Raw genomic sequence first — 14,796 nt, forward strand, 5'->3', positions numbered from 1 at the left:
TTTTTTTTTTTTTTTTTTTTTTTTACATGTACTTGAATATTCAACACGTCAACACTCAAATTATGCTCTATTTTCATATTCCTAATTTCTTAATTGCCCATAATTGCTTAATTACAAATTCAAATGAACAAATCTGGAGGTCAGAGATGCATGCTAATTGAACAATCAATCAGCGTTAAACTAGCGGAGTATTGTCCACCTTTGATTGACAGCACATTAGGACTGTGTGATTGGCTGTCTGTTTGTTGACATTGAGGGCTGTAGATGGGAACTGTACTTTTCTGTCATGGACGTCCTTGATATTGCTTAAGGAAAATCAAGTTGGCATTTCAGGACAGATATAATTTTCACCTTGAAAGATGATATTTTAATACCACAGGAACTGTTGAGTCATTTCCTACTGTGCTGTACATTTTCATGACCCTATATATATATATATATATATATATATATAATCACGCATAGTTGTATACACAGATGATGATGAAGAAAATTAGGTTAAAAGTCTTTAATAACAAAATCAGAAAGTAATCTAACAAATCCAGACGAAGAAATACAACTGATGCATGAACAAGAAGGGACAAACACTGAAAAGACTGCAGCTGAATCCAAAGTCGCCCCCTAAAGCCTCAATCACTATCCCCTACGTTAGTCCACTAATACACAAAAACGAGTGAGCGAATTCGGACAGCCGTTGAATAAGTGCAACTCAATATCATCCACTATGGTTTCGGACACCACTACAAATGGCTGTCCCCTCAAATAACACCCTATTAGAGGGTATAGGGGGCGATTTCGGATTAAGCCTGCGACTTAAATACAAAGCAAAGAAAATAGTAACGTGTCTAAGACTTTTGCACAGTACTGTATGTATTCAGTACTGTGTGTGTATGTATATAGCCTATATATATATATGTATGTGTATGTAAAAATATATATATATTATTTTTTAATATATATTCATTTTAAAAAGTGTAAGGTATGAGTTATGTATTTAAAACATTTAATAATATTATTTAAAAATATATATATATTATTTAAATAGATGTCACCATTTTGACATATATCAGTGTGAGTTATTTTAGTATTATTTATATACTATTAAACAAAGTAATTATTATTGTTTTGAATGTCCTTTTATTTTTATATTTTAAGTTTACATTTGAATTAAGTTTTTGTAATTTTGTTGACATTTTGTTTGGTTTTTTAATTATTTCTATAATTTAATGTAATTATTTTCTTCCAGAAAATTTAACAAACAAAATCCTGTTCCTTAATGACAACATCCTTCAGGAAGTGACAGCATAACAAAGTATCAGCAATTTGATTAATTATTCTTTTTTAAAATTGCTTGTAAGGCTTAAGTTTTAAGTTAGAGAGTTTAAAAGGTACTACATAAGATGAATCACCCAGGTATTACAGTCTTCTTTTTTATTTCACTTCACTTTCTTTGTCTTTCATGAGCTCAGCACTATGACAGATGGCACCTGGTCCCAGATCAGTGTGGAAAGGTTACTTCTTACCCGGAGGTAGAGAACAGCTCTTGCAGAATAGAGCAGCAGCCATTTCATTTCCACTCTTAATTATGCTGTTAACGGTGCAAAATGAGCAAACGGACCTGGCTGAAGGAATACAGCACTTCATGCATACAGTCCCATTACACAGAGTGTGGTCTTAAGCATCTCTTTGAGCAAGAGAAAAGGTCACAAATGTGTTTGAACGTGTATGCATGAGTAAAGTCAGCGGCCCCACCCTGACTTTGTAATGCACGGCGAGTACGTGGGCGATTAGACAGTTACCCGCCTCAATTGCACACTGGGAACCCTTGAAGGAGCTGATGGAGCTACCTTAACGGTGACCAGTCTCTCTCTCTCTCTCTCTCTCTCTCTCTCTCTCTCGTCTCTCTCTCTCTCTCTCTCTCTCTCTTCTCTGCTCTCTCTCTCTCTCTCTCTCTCTCTCTCTCTCTCTTTCTCTCTCTCTCTCGTTTTCCCTCCTCCTTTTTTTGTCTATGTGTTGTTTCTCCCTCTTCTTGCGGGCTCCATCCATCAGACTGGCATGCGTGCAGCCGCCCCCACTCTCAGCCACCATATTTCACCGCCTGCCATCAGAGGCCTGACAGCCCTGCGCTCACTAGGAAATTGCTTTGGCTGTGAGCGGAATTTCAAGCACCGGGTGCTGCCCGATATCTCCCCCCACTCTCATCTCTCTCTCTCTCTTCTCTCTCTCTCTTCTCTCTCTCTCTCTCTCTCTCTCTCTCTCTCTCTCTCTCTCTCTCTCTCTCTCTCTCTCTCTCTCTCTCTCTCTCTCTCTCTCTCTCTCTCTCTCTCTCTCTCTCTCTCTCTCTACCTCTCTCTCTCTCTCTCTCTCTCTCTCTACCTCTCTCTCTCTCTGCCTCTCTCTCCCTCTCGGTCTTTGACTCCTGATGTTTCTCTTTCTCTCTCGCTTTGCTCTTCCTTACTTCTGCTTTACCTCCCTCTCCCCACAACCCGCGGGATTCGAGGTGCGCTTCGGAATGTGTAATGAAGAAAGAAAAGGTTTGCTGTAGATGGAGAGAGCGCGGGAGGGGGTCAAAGGGTACAGGAGTGGGCCCTGTTATGCCTGCATCAGATGCTTACAATGTACACAACGGATCGAGAGAGATAGGCAGCCTCAAACAAAATGGCCATTACTTTGTTGCCGTATAGATACGCGTAGCAGGATGCTCCTTTTGATGCCTTGTCACCGAAGTGCTGTGACTCACTCTGTCTCTCTCTCACCCACACACAATAACACACACACACACACACACACCGACGAGGCGCATCAAATGGCAGCCCTCCTCGTGGCGACACCTCATTCTGCTCGACAGCGTGATCCTCTCTCGACACAAAACCACAAACAAGTGTCTCTCTCATCATCTTGCCAAGCGCTGGCTTAATGATGTGGCAGCCATGATGGAGCGGCAGTTTCCTGCACTGCAGTGCTGTTATACAGTAACTGAGAGAACACAGAGCCAAAATGGCGCGTGGGCGATTGAGAGGGGGCGTATCTGAAGGATTGTCCTCTTTTTGAGCACTTTTTTGAGGATGTAAACACTTCACATATGTCTGTTTATTCTGTTTTCATGGAAGTATAGTCTTCTTTGTTGAGATGTTTCTTTCTGGTGTCACTTTGCCATTTGTTTCTGAATTGAATTTCTGCTCCGTGTTTATTTTTATTTTTTTTTTTTTTGCTGACAAATATTTTTTGTATGTGTTTCCCGGTCCATATTAATCATTTATTCTGCATTAAACGGTTAGGTAGTGAGGCATGCCTGCTTCGCTTGCTGACTCAGGAACATGAATTAATCCCTCTAAACTATGGCAGTTGTGACAGCTGTTCTATAAAACACCCAGGAGTGCTGTTGCTCTTTCACAGGACCGTGATGAATAATGCTGCACTTATTTTTGCACACATCATAGTTTGATAGTTTAATATTTAAGATGTTTGCTTGCTCTGTGTTTCTATGGACAGTCAATCTCTCGTTGTCTGTGTTAACTGCAAAAATGAAAATTTACTCACCCCTCGTGTCATTCCAAACCTGAATGACTTTCTATCATCCCTTGTGCACAAAATAAGGATGTTTTTAAGAATTTTTCTTTTATCCAATGAAGTTGCACTACCATTACGTACCATTTGGGAATTCTCTTTTTGCTTATGTCTGCATTTATTTGATCACAAATACAGTAAAAACTGTAATCTTGTGAAATATTATTACAATCTAAAATAACTGTTTCCTATTCTAATATATTTTAAAATAGAATTTATCCCTGTAACATCTAAGCTGAAATTTCAGCAGCAGTGGCCTACTTAATTTTTTTTGTGTAAACTGACACATTGTTTTTTTAAGATTCTTGAATAGTATTTATTTGCAATAGAAAAAAAGCCTTACTGACCCCAAACTTTTGAACTGTAGTGTATGTTTTGAATATGAATATTGTGAATATGAATGTACATATGAATTTGCCTTAAAAAAATGACTTATTTTTGTAAAGATTATTTCTCTTTTGTTGAAGTGCTGAATTGTATTTATTTATTTTAAATATTGTTCACAGTGTTTTGTCTGCCTGTTCATCTTTCCACCTGTCTGCCTGGTCTCTCTCTCTTAATCATTTAGTCTCTCTCTGTCTGATTTACAGAAAGTGAGTTTGGACTTCTACATTGACGTGCACGCCCACTCCACCATGATGAATGGCTTCATGTATGGTAACGTCTTTGAGGAAGAGGATAGAGTGCAGAGACAGGCCGTCTTTCCTCGACTCTTGTGCCAAAACGCGCCTGACTTCTCTCTTGTGAGTCTCATGGGTATTACCTTTTATTGCTTTTTTGTTGAAAAACACAAAGGCCCTCAAACTGCTGTATGGTTGTTGTTTTCTTTTTTTAGTTTAAGTAATATTTACAACTATTTAATTTTTGTCCTTTTTGCTGCTTTGATGTGCTTGATTTTTTTTCCCAAACCACTTCAGCGGAAATCCCGCCCTGCAGCCGATTCTAAAGTTTTCATTGGTCATGTCAATCACTGTACTGATTGCCTACACCAAACACTGATCCCTAAACCTACCCGTCACTGTAACCTAAACCAATGAAATCGGCTGCAGGGCGGGATTTCCGCTGAAGTGGTTTGGGAAAAAAAATCACGCCTTTGATGTATGTACATAGAGTATGTTTACATGTTGCCTGCATAAAATTGGCTTAAAGCATTAGGTCACTGTCATCATTTACTCACCCTCGTGTTGTTTTAAACCTGTGTGACTATCTTTCTTTCGTGGAACACAAAAGGTCGCGACATTCAAAGTCAATGGCTCAGAATGTTGTTTTGAACCCCGACATTCTTTAAAATATAACCTTTGGTGTTCCACAGAACTTAGAAAATTAGACAAGTTTTGAATGAAAAAGAGGGTAAATGTTGACAGAATTAAAATGTTTGGGTGAACTGTCCCTTTAATGTGTTTTAGCATATGCAGCGTTAACTGCTAGGCCACGGCTCTGACAGATTTAAGGGCCTTTCTCGCTGACCGCGATTAAGCGACACGAATGTATGTCGCAATGGCGCTCGTGAATCGAAATAATAGATCCCTATGGAGCTATTCACACCGGGCGCGATCAATCTCAACGTGACAAAGCGAAAAAAAAAAACAGTGTGTCGATTTCTTTTTTTCCGGTGCTCCGCGATGAAACAAGCCATCCAGTTTGATTTGAGCTTACCCAAGCCGAGTGGTAGCGCAGTTTTGAAAACCTGTGTAAACACCGAAGAATGGTATTCCGGAAGAGAGAAGAGAATGGATGTTGATTGTTATGCAGCTCTGGGTATTTTTACAACAATAAAGAATGAGAAATGCTTACATGAGAAATGCTAAGCAGGTGTAGCGTTCAGTTTATTATAAAACACTACAAATAATGCAAGTCTTCCCTTTATTTAATCAAAATCCACTTTAGATCGCAGTCTGAAGTTATTACACGCACTCGATGATGGTTTTTGTGTAGTACAAACTTTATTTATCTTAATTTACTGTTGTATGTTGTGCAGCGGGCAAGGTTAATGCCAAATGGGAAAACCTACGAGATACATACATACACGAGGAACAATGCTTTCTCGGTCAGCGCCACCTATCGCGCAGCCGTGAATCAATCTTTTCGCGTTCAGTGTGAAAGCTCCGTTCCTTGGGCGATTCGCTTGCCTTTATCATGTCACGCTCAGTGTGAAAGGGTCTTAATTCTCATTTCTGAAAAAATACTGTGAAATATCTCATCAATTTTTAATATGTTACTATTGCGTTATGTGTGACTGTATGTAGGATAGAAAATTAGGAATGGCAGCGTAATGTTGCGCATGACGTTACCAGATAACATTAAAGTTTCTCTCTGCCATTACACTGATAGGTTCCTTTTTCTTCAGCAAAAGAAAATCATTGGCTGAATTTCATCTCCGTCAGCCTTTTCACTCTTAGCTCTATACTCATTAGCAAACGGCGCATGGAAAAGCGTTATTGGTATTTTCTCCAAAAATTCAATACACCCCATAATTAGTACATTTTTTGTTTCCAAGATGAAGCGCATCAACACAAGCTATTTTTCCAGGTGCCGGCAAGTAACCTTTTCAATTCTGCAGAGCAAGACAATAACCAGACTCAATATTGCTGATGAGGTGTCTATATGAAAGGAGCAGAGCCACTTTAACCATTTGCCACGGTGAAGCTCTTTTGGATGAGCCGGGAACCGCATGCTGATGAAGACACGCTTATATACGTCTGAAAAGATACATGAACCATCCGTGCACCCAGTGCCTTCATAACACAGAGCTGGAGAGATATTATTGCGTCTGCTCATCGGCACAGACCGAATCCTCTATATCTCAACCCCTTCTCATTTTTCACTTGACAGCTATATTAATTGGTAATTTCCACACAGTTTTCAATGTCAAAATGGGATAGCATGAATCAAGAAGATTGGTTGTTCTTTATTTGCTTTGTTTGTTTACAGATTTACTTCTGGTTTATTTTTCGTCTGTATTCAGAGGTATCGTTTGGATGGATGTGTCTTCCAGCTCATTGCACCCCTTCCACTCTTTCACCATTCTTCTTTCTTGTTCCTCTTTTCATTTGGTTCCATTATAGTTTCCAGAGGATCTCATTATTATGATTATGATGTTTCGATTAAGATGGATGGTTGCAAAAAGTAAAAATTGATAGTAGCTTGATAGATAAACTTTTGGATGATAGGTAATAAATAAATGCATAGATAAATAAATGAATGGACAGATGAATGGATGGTTACAAATGGATAAAAATAATATGGATGGATATATAATGGATAGAAGGATGAACAGATTGACTGATCATTTAATAGATTGCTAAATTCAGATATTGAAGAATGGATAGAAGTTGGATTGATTGATAATGAATAGATAAATGTATATGTATGTTTTATGGATGGATGGATTGATAGACTTAAGGCCCCGATATACTCACGGCAAAGGTGTTTATCAGCCAGAGCGAAGTTTTCCAGAAAGTTCGCTTTGGCAAAAATTTTCGAACTCCGGAAACAAACACAAAACTTCATTTTGGCTTGATTTTGTTGGAAATTGAGTTACACTAATCTGTTCTTTGATTTTGCTTGAAGTGTATCAGGGCCTTTATAATGTATGGATAAAAATAATGGACAGAAAATGGATGGATGAAAAAATGTATAAATAGATGAGTAGATATGTAGATGGATAGGTCGGTGGATGGAGAGATGGATGGAAATATGGGTAGATAGATGTGTAGATGGGTAAATGGATAGATTGGTAGACAGAAAAACAGACTGATGGATGGATAAAAAAATATTATGAAGGAATATATTTATGAAAATATACAGATGGATGTGTTTGTTTCCTTGAGGGTGGAGTTGTGTGTGTGTGTGTGTGTGTGTGTGACCTCAACACAGTGTTGTATTTTGCTTACCTACAGTTTTACACCAGTGATGGTCCCATTGTGGAGGTCCCCTCTCCCCTCCCCGCGGCCCCTTATGCTCGGTGTCGCTCTCTTTGTCAGCATGCAGTTCCTCCAGCCTGCAACAGTGACCTTCAGCATGCAGGAAGTGTGACATTTCAGTAGCTCAGCCAGCAGAATACGGGCAGAGGACTAACCTTTATTGCCCAGTCACCCATCTAGAATTTGCAGACTTCTCTCATACTTACACAAAGAGCCGCTTTTCACAGCCTATGAATATTCTCTGCCTCACAGAAAAAATGTCACCACATTATTTATGATTCTTTATAAATGCTGTTTGCGTTTTCTCTGTGTGTGTGTGTGTGAGAGAGAGAGAGAGAGAGAGAGAGAGAGAGAGAGAGAGAGAGAGAGAGAGAGAGAGAGAGAGAGAGAGAGAGAGAGAGAGAGAGAGAGAGAGAGAGAGAGAGAGAGAGAGAGAGAGAGAGAGAGAGAGAGAGAGAGAGAGAGAGAGAGAGAGAGAGAGAGAGAGAGAGTGAGAGTGTGTGTTTGCGTGCTCAGTTTAAGGTTAAGCTCTGTTTTGTGGATCTAATACATTGTGTGTTTTGAAGCTAAGCTCTCTGAAGCATTTTTATGCATTTGTGTGTGTGTGTGTGTGTGTGTGTTTGCGTGTGTGCGTGTATGTTTGCGTGTGTGCGTCTGTCTGTGTGTGTGTGTGTGTGTGTGTGGTGACAGGAGGGCATAGAGGGCAGGTCTCCAGCTGGCATGTTGCCCTCTCTCTCTGCCTATTCAGCACACAGCCATCCCAAAGTTCATCCGGCATATTGAGGGAGCGCTGCCTCTGGAGAGAGTCATGTCTCAACTGCGCTTAGCCACCAGCTACACGTCACACTGACACTAGATCAGTCACCTTTCTTGGGCAAAAGCAAACATTTGCCAGCCATTATAGCTGAGCCATGGAAAGGCACAGAAAGTGCAGTGTAAGCAAGCACACAACTGCAGGAAAAGTGGAGAGCAAGGAAAAGTTGCCAGCAAACTTAAGTACTTTTGTAATGGACAAAGTGGCATAAATTATTAGGCCAATCCAATGCGATCCATAATTAGTTTCCTAAATCCAATCAATAGCTTCCTCCTTGTGGCAACTCTGAGCCCTAGTGTACAATAAAATCTTTTTTTTTTAGGGGGGGCTTTTCAGGCTAACTATTGTGCTATTTTTATTTTTTGTCATTCTCCAAAAGCTGCTCATATCTTCTGAGTGTGTGTTTGTGGTGGTCTAATGAAATAAGGAAGTCCCTTCTTTGGTTTTGGGTTTTTTAGTGCAGTGTAACACCAGAGATGGGACCATCAACACACAAACAATCCTGTATTCTTTCATTTTCAATTCATTATTCTTTTATATTATTTTTTACTATAATATTTTTATTTTTGATCTTTAATCATGATTATTTATATTTTATTTTATTAAATAAATAATCTGTCTTTTATATTATTTTAGATTTAATCATTTTAATGATATATAAAGTTATTCATTATTCATTCATTTATTGATTGATTCCACTGTGTTCTTGCTATGAACATAGCCTTTGATACTGAAATAGTTAGTCAGTTATTTAATACATAATGCAATATAATACAACTTACTAAATGTCAAATCAAAGTCTCAAGCATTTTGAACAGTTTTTACATATAGCATATATAATAACTATATACAAAAATAGTATAACAAGCATATTTGTGCTTTTATTTGTTAATACTGACTGTTGTTCATGTATTATTTAGTCACTTTCTTTTTGGGCCATTAGTCAACAAATCCTCAGTAAACACAGCAGGTGTCATAATCATTGCAGGTAGGGAGGAGATGCCCTTTTAATTTAACCGAGCTGAGTGCTCACTAAAAAACCGCTCACTCACACATCTTTTTTTCCCCAAGCAATTTCAAGTTCATTTATATTCAAACGAGATCAAACGTGGTGATTTCTGAGTAGGCGAGTTGTTTACTCCATCCATTTCCACTAGTTTGACCCATTCACGCAGATAGGCGGGCATTGAAAGAGTTATCAGCCAATCACAGCGATGTTTTCATGGTTTCCCCACTCAAAAAAAGCTAAAAAAAAAACATCCCTACTCCCAAGTAAGTCTTATTCTTCTTCTCTATTCTCTATTTTACCGTTATTAATCATTCTGTTGTGTTATCTCTGTGTCTCTGTGCAGTCCAGTACAACGTTTAACCGTGATCTGGTCAAGGCCGGCACCGGCCGACGCTTCCTGGGTGGTCTGTTGGACGACACGTCGTACTGCTACACGCTGGAGGTCTCCTTCTACAGCTACCTCACAGCAGGAACCACCTCACCTGTGCCGTACACTGAGGATGGCTGTATCCTTTCAGTCCTTCTTCAGCTCATAATATAACTCTACAATGTATGTGTATATATATATATATATATATATATATATATATATATATATACACATGTTTAATTCAGTGTGTTACTTGAAATTTAATAGCTATTTCTGAGTGAAAATGGTTTCAAAGTAAATCCTACACCGTTTTTTTAGTGTACTATTAAAAAAATGTATGCATTCAAATTAATCAAAAGTGACTAAAGACATTTATAATGTTTTAAAAATGCTGTTCTTTTAAACTTACTATTAATTAAAGAATCATAAAAAAGTATCATGGTTTCCACAAAAATAGTAAGCAGCACAACTGTTTTCATCATTGATTATAAGAAATGTTTCTTGAGCGAGGTCTGCTACCTTTCACGTCACATCTCAAAATAGTCACTAGTGAAGGATTTGGGACAGTGTGCATTGAGATGAATGGGAACTCTAACAAGATAGTTTTCTCCAGTTTTTATAGACTTTGCACACTTTGCACTGTTTCTCTCTGTTCTCCTCGGGTATCTCTGACCCTGAAACCTCCTGCTGTCTGAAAGATAAAATGAACAGATGAAGGACGAACTTCTCATTTTGTTTCGCCTCTCCAAATTTGTTCTGTTTCATAGTGAACTGATGAAGTTGTGGGTCTTTAGATACAGGAACCACAGGTCATTTTATTGACAGGGAGGTATTGAAGAGGAACTGGATCCTGTTGGTTATAAGTGGTTTGTGAGTTGGTTTGTTCAGTGACAAGCAAACACCCCGGTCACTGTATCTTCCCTAAAGAGTCTTGCTTCAACTAGAGCGATCAAGAACTCCACTCTCATTGAATTTTCCCCTTCATGAGGAACATATGGCTGGTGTAAAGACCCGATTTTCTCGAATCGATGCTGCAGCTCCGTAGACGAAAGCCAATGACTTGTGCTGCTGTCTTACTTTCTGAAATTATCTCTCCAATGTTGGTGCACCGAGCGACATACTGGGTGGTGTCACCGTTCAATAATGAAGGCTGGGGTGATTATGTCACACTATTGAAGCTTGGCTCTCTTCCCTGCATTTAAGCTGCATGCCGGTCGTACAACTCCATCCCCTTATTTACCGGGAGCAATGCTTACTCATTGATCTCTTAATTATTCTGGGAATCATTATCAGAGAGCGAGGCTTTGACCCGTTTGGCTGTTAGACACACGAGAGACGTCGACTGGCCAAGTCGTGTCGATGGGTATGTGGTGTGAGCGTTTCCATGTGAGTACCTGTGTGTTCATAAGAACATAATGCATATGTTTCAGTATGAAAATAAGGCCAATTTCATCAACAATTAGGGTGATTTCTAAGGGTTAATCCTGCTTTAAAACCTACTTCTGAACAAACACCGGCAGATGTACAATCTATTTTTTGATTAGGGGCAATTCTAGGATTTTAGTACCAGGTGGACTCATTTAGGGAATATTTTTTTCCTTTAATTTGAACGCCTTACCAATGCTCAGGCAACCACCAAGAATACCCTATCAGTGCCTAGCAACCTCATAGTAACTGCCATAGCAACCACCCAGAACATCTTGGCAACTGCCTAGCAACCATTCTGAATACCCTAGCAACCACCCATACCACCTTAGCAATTGCCTAGAAACCATCCAGCAACCACCCATACCACCTTAGCAATTGCCTAGAAACCATCCAAAAATACCCTAGCAGACGCATAGCAACCACCCAGAACACCTTAAACAACAACTAGCAAATACCCAAGCAACCACCCAGAATACTGCAGCAATTGCATAGCAATCATAACAACCAATGCCTAAGAAACCACCAAGAATACCCCAGCAACTGCAGAGCAATCACCCCGAACACATCAACAACCAATGCCTAAGAAACCACCAAGAATGCCCTAGGAACACCCTAGCAACCACCCAGAATCCCCCTGCAACTGCATAGCAATCATCCAGAAGAACTTAACAACCAGTGCCTAAGAAACCACCAATAATTCCTTAGCAACACCCTAGCAACCACCCAGAATACCCTAGCAACCTCTTAGTAGCTGCTTAGTAATGTCATAGCAACTACCCAGAACACTTTAGCAGCTAGCAACTGCACAGCAACCAGCACTGACCAGATGAAGGAATAATATTTAATGAGTACTTTCAACAAATGATTAGTGAAGGATTCACAGCTAAGTTAATAACAGAGGCTTAGATAATAACAGGGGCTAAGATGAAAGACCCTAAATAGCCATGCCTTTTTTTAAAGATAATACTGTCTGCAGCAATACAGAACAAGAGAGCTTTTGGGAAATGGTGGGTGATTTTTCAGGGTGTTCTGTGCAGATTAATATCCGAATCTGAGGTTGAAAGCTGCTCTATATGAAGGAGTGAATTCCATGACTAAAAGGTCTCTTTGTGCAAACCCGAGATGTGTGTAGCTTAAGTGCCCTCTAGTGATAGGAAAAGGGTTCCCTGAACTTTACTATGAGCGTGTGTGTGTGTGTGCACGCGCGGTCATATGTGTGAGCATTTCACCCTTGTATCACTCTGTTATGCACCCAGCTGCTAGACGCTCATATTTACAGGCCTCTCTTGCATGAATTTATTTATTTGTTGGGTGTTTATCTCAGAGCGAGCAGTAAAGCTGCTGACTGATGCCTCATCGCTTTCACTGTTTCTCTCCGCTCGCCTCCTGCCTCGCTGGGCTGTCATCTCCAAGGCCCAGCCGCTCTAGTCGCGGTAATAAGAAACCCATCCATGTAGAATTACTCCACAGCCCTGCAGATTATTTTCCCTTAGTGACAGAGAAAAGATAGAAACAACAAAAAAAGGCAATTTACAGCTTGCTGGAAAGAGTCATAACTTACCTGTGAGGCCTCTCTCCTTGAAACAGCTTTTTTTTTTTACCCATCACTTAAAACATCTGTGCCGTGAAGTAACGACAGGTTAAAGCTGATTGTGGGCTGTGCTGTTTATTAGGTGTGTGCAAAACACAAGCTAACAAAAAGGAACCTGCCACTCTGGACGGGAAGAATTGTGGGAGATGTTCGTACAAACCTGGAACCGTTTGCATGTTTTAGTGGGAGATTTTAGTGCACACTCTTTGTCGTACACATCTGGGCACACACACACACACAGACATTTATGAGCCTTTAAGTGAGAACCACTTTAAATGTTGTTCTCACTAGTCAGTTTTCGACTTGTTTCAGTATAATGACAGTTTCTTAAACTTGACTTTCACACGTACAGCCATACACACAAACAGAGGAATATAGACTAGATTTTCTCTCAATTGCTAAGAAACATATAGCACATTCTAGAAATTATATTTATTTATTATAACAAATGTGTTGTATTAATGATATTATTAAACATTACATATTATAATAATAATTATAATAATTTGATATGATTATATATCAAATATATATATATATATATAATTATATAATGTTTAAACTTGGAAGCAGGGCTACAACTGTAATCTTCATAAATTTCAGATAAAAAGTTATCCAATCCAATTTTTCAAACATTTACTGAATGTACCGTTTTGATTTTGTGTTCACAATATTATTTGAGGAAGATGGATGTTTGAGGAAAAGATCTTGCCACCAGGTAGTTCTGTCATGACAACTCTCTGAGTGTTTGGCATGTTAATGGATATGACAATGTTGATATGTTTGGTCTTGGCGGAATAGATCTGCTATGATGCTGCTGCTCCAATACACACACGACACGCTGCTATGAGCAAGTAAGACATTCTGCTGCTGTACAATATATAGCATACATGAATTACCCGTAGCAGATCTATACAGGTGGAGCTGGGGAAGCTGGAGGGTTTCTGACAGCGCGCCTCAACTACTACAGCAAATGCTAACCAAGTATTTGAAGGTTGAGCTGTGAGCTCATTGGCTACTCATACAGCAGAAACCAATCAGTAGTGATGGCAATTTTAAAATACTGCTTCATGAAGCTTCGAAACCTTTAAGAATCTTTTGTTCCGAATCAATGGTTCAGAGCGTGTATCAAACTGCCAGAGTCACGTGATTTCAATAAATGAGGCTTCATTACATCATAACTGTTCCGAAACACTTCGAAATTTCAATGGTTCACCGCTGGGGGCGATGATCTCTGTCAACCCATGAATCATGAGGAGTCAAGGAACAAGTGTCTGTGGATTTTACCTGATCTCTGATCAGTTTTATACATTTGTAGACGTTTAAATTAAACATTAGTAAAATAATTAAATGTTAATAGTCTCTTAATGGCCTGTTTAGCTGAGCCATTCATAGAACAAACAAAACGAACCCTGACGATTGATAAAAGAACATAGACACTTGATAATCTTATTAGATGATTAGATCATTTCATTTGAAATCTTTTACTTTCAATTATACTTGCAATAGATTTGCAAAAGGTGTTTTTATGCATGTTTGGCCCGGGATTTTGTTGCATTTACATTGGTCTGACCACTAGGGGTCACCGTAGAGACTAGTGTCGGATTGTTTCGAAGCCTCGACACAATACGGCACATTTGCTTCAACTGTTTCAGTGTTTCACGAAGCCTCGATCTGCCCACCACTACCAATCAGCTGTGCCCTATAGAGAATGATGTGATTGCAAGTAAGGACCTATCAGCCTGTGCCATCTAGAGTTTCATGACAGAACTTTGTATTTAAAGTCAGGGTTTTTTAAACTGGGGTCTGCTGAATATTTCAGAGAGACCCACTGTAAAAGTGATTGCTTGACTTAAAAGTGAGGAAACCATTTGCCTTAAAATTGTCAAGTTCACATAACTTAATTTTTTTTCAATTACGCATGGTTTAATATGGGCTTCCTCACTTTTTTAAGTAAAGTCAACTGATCAATTTTTACAGTATATTTATTGTGAAAAGCACTATACAATTATTAATAATATTTTCCAGATAATATTTGAATAATTTCTTTTGGCTTTAGTAAAATGACAACATCAATGAGTCTAAAAATATAAA

General features: G+C 39.0%; 1 protein-coding gene across 1 annotated transcript in view; it reads left to right on the forward strand.

Moving 5' to 3' along the window:
• agbl4 (AGBL carboxypeptidase 4) overlaps positions 1-14,796 on the forward strand; it is a 371,132-nt gene that overhangs the window by 344,875 nt on the left and 11,461 nt on the right. The window contains exons 10-11 of the mRNA XM_056259613.1: positions 4,158-4,310; positions 9,657-9,819. Of these exons, the coding sequence (XP_056115588.1) occupies positions 4,158-4,310; positions 9,657-9,819 (316 nt within the window). The remainder of the gene's footprint in view (positions 1-4,157; positions 4,311-9,656; positions 9,820-14,796) is intronic.

Source organism: Rhinichthys klamathensis, unplaced genomic scaffold (genome assembly GCF_029890125.1).
Source record: "Rhinichthys klamathensis goyatoka isolate OS25496 unplaced genomic scaffold, OSU_Roscu_1.1 h1tg000169l_1, whole genome shotgun sequence".
Lineage (NCBI taxonomy): Eukaryota > Metazoa > Chordata > Actinopteri > Cypriniformes > Leuciscidae > Rhinichthys > Rhinichthys klamathensis.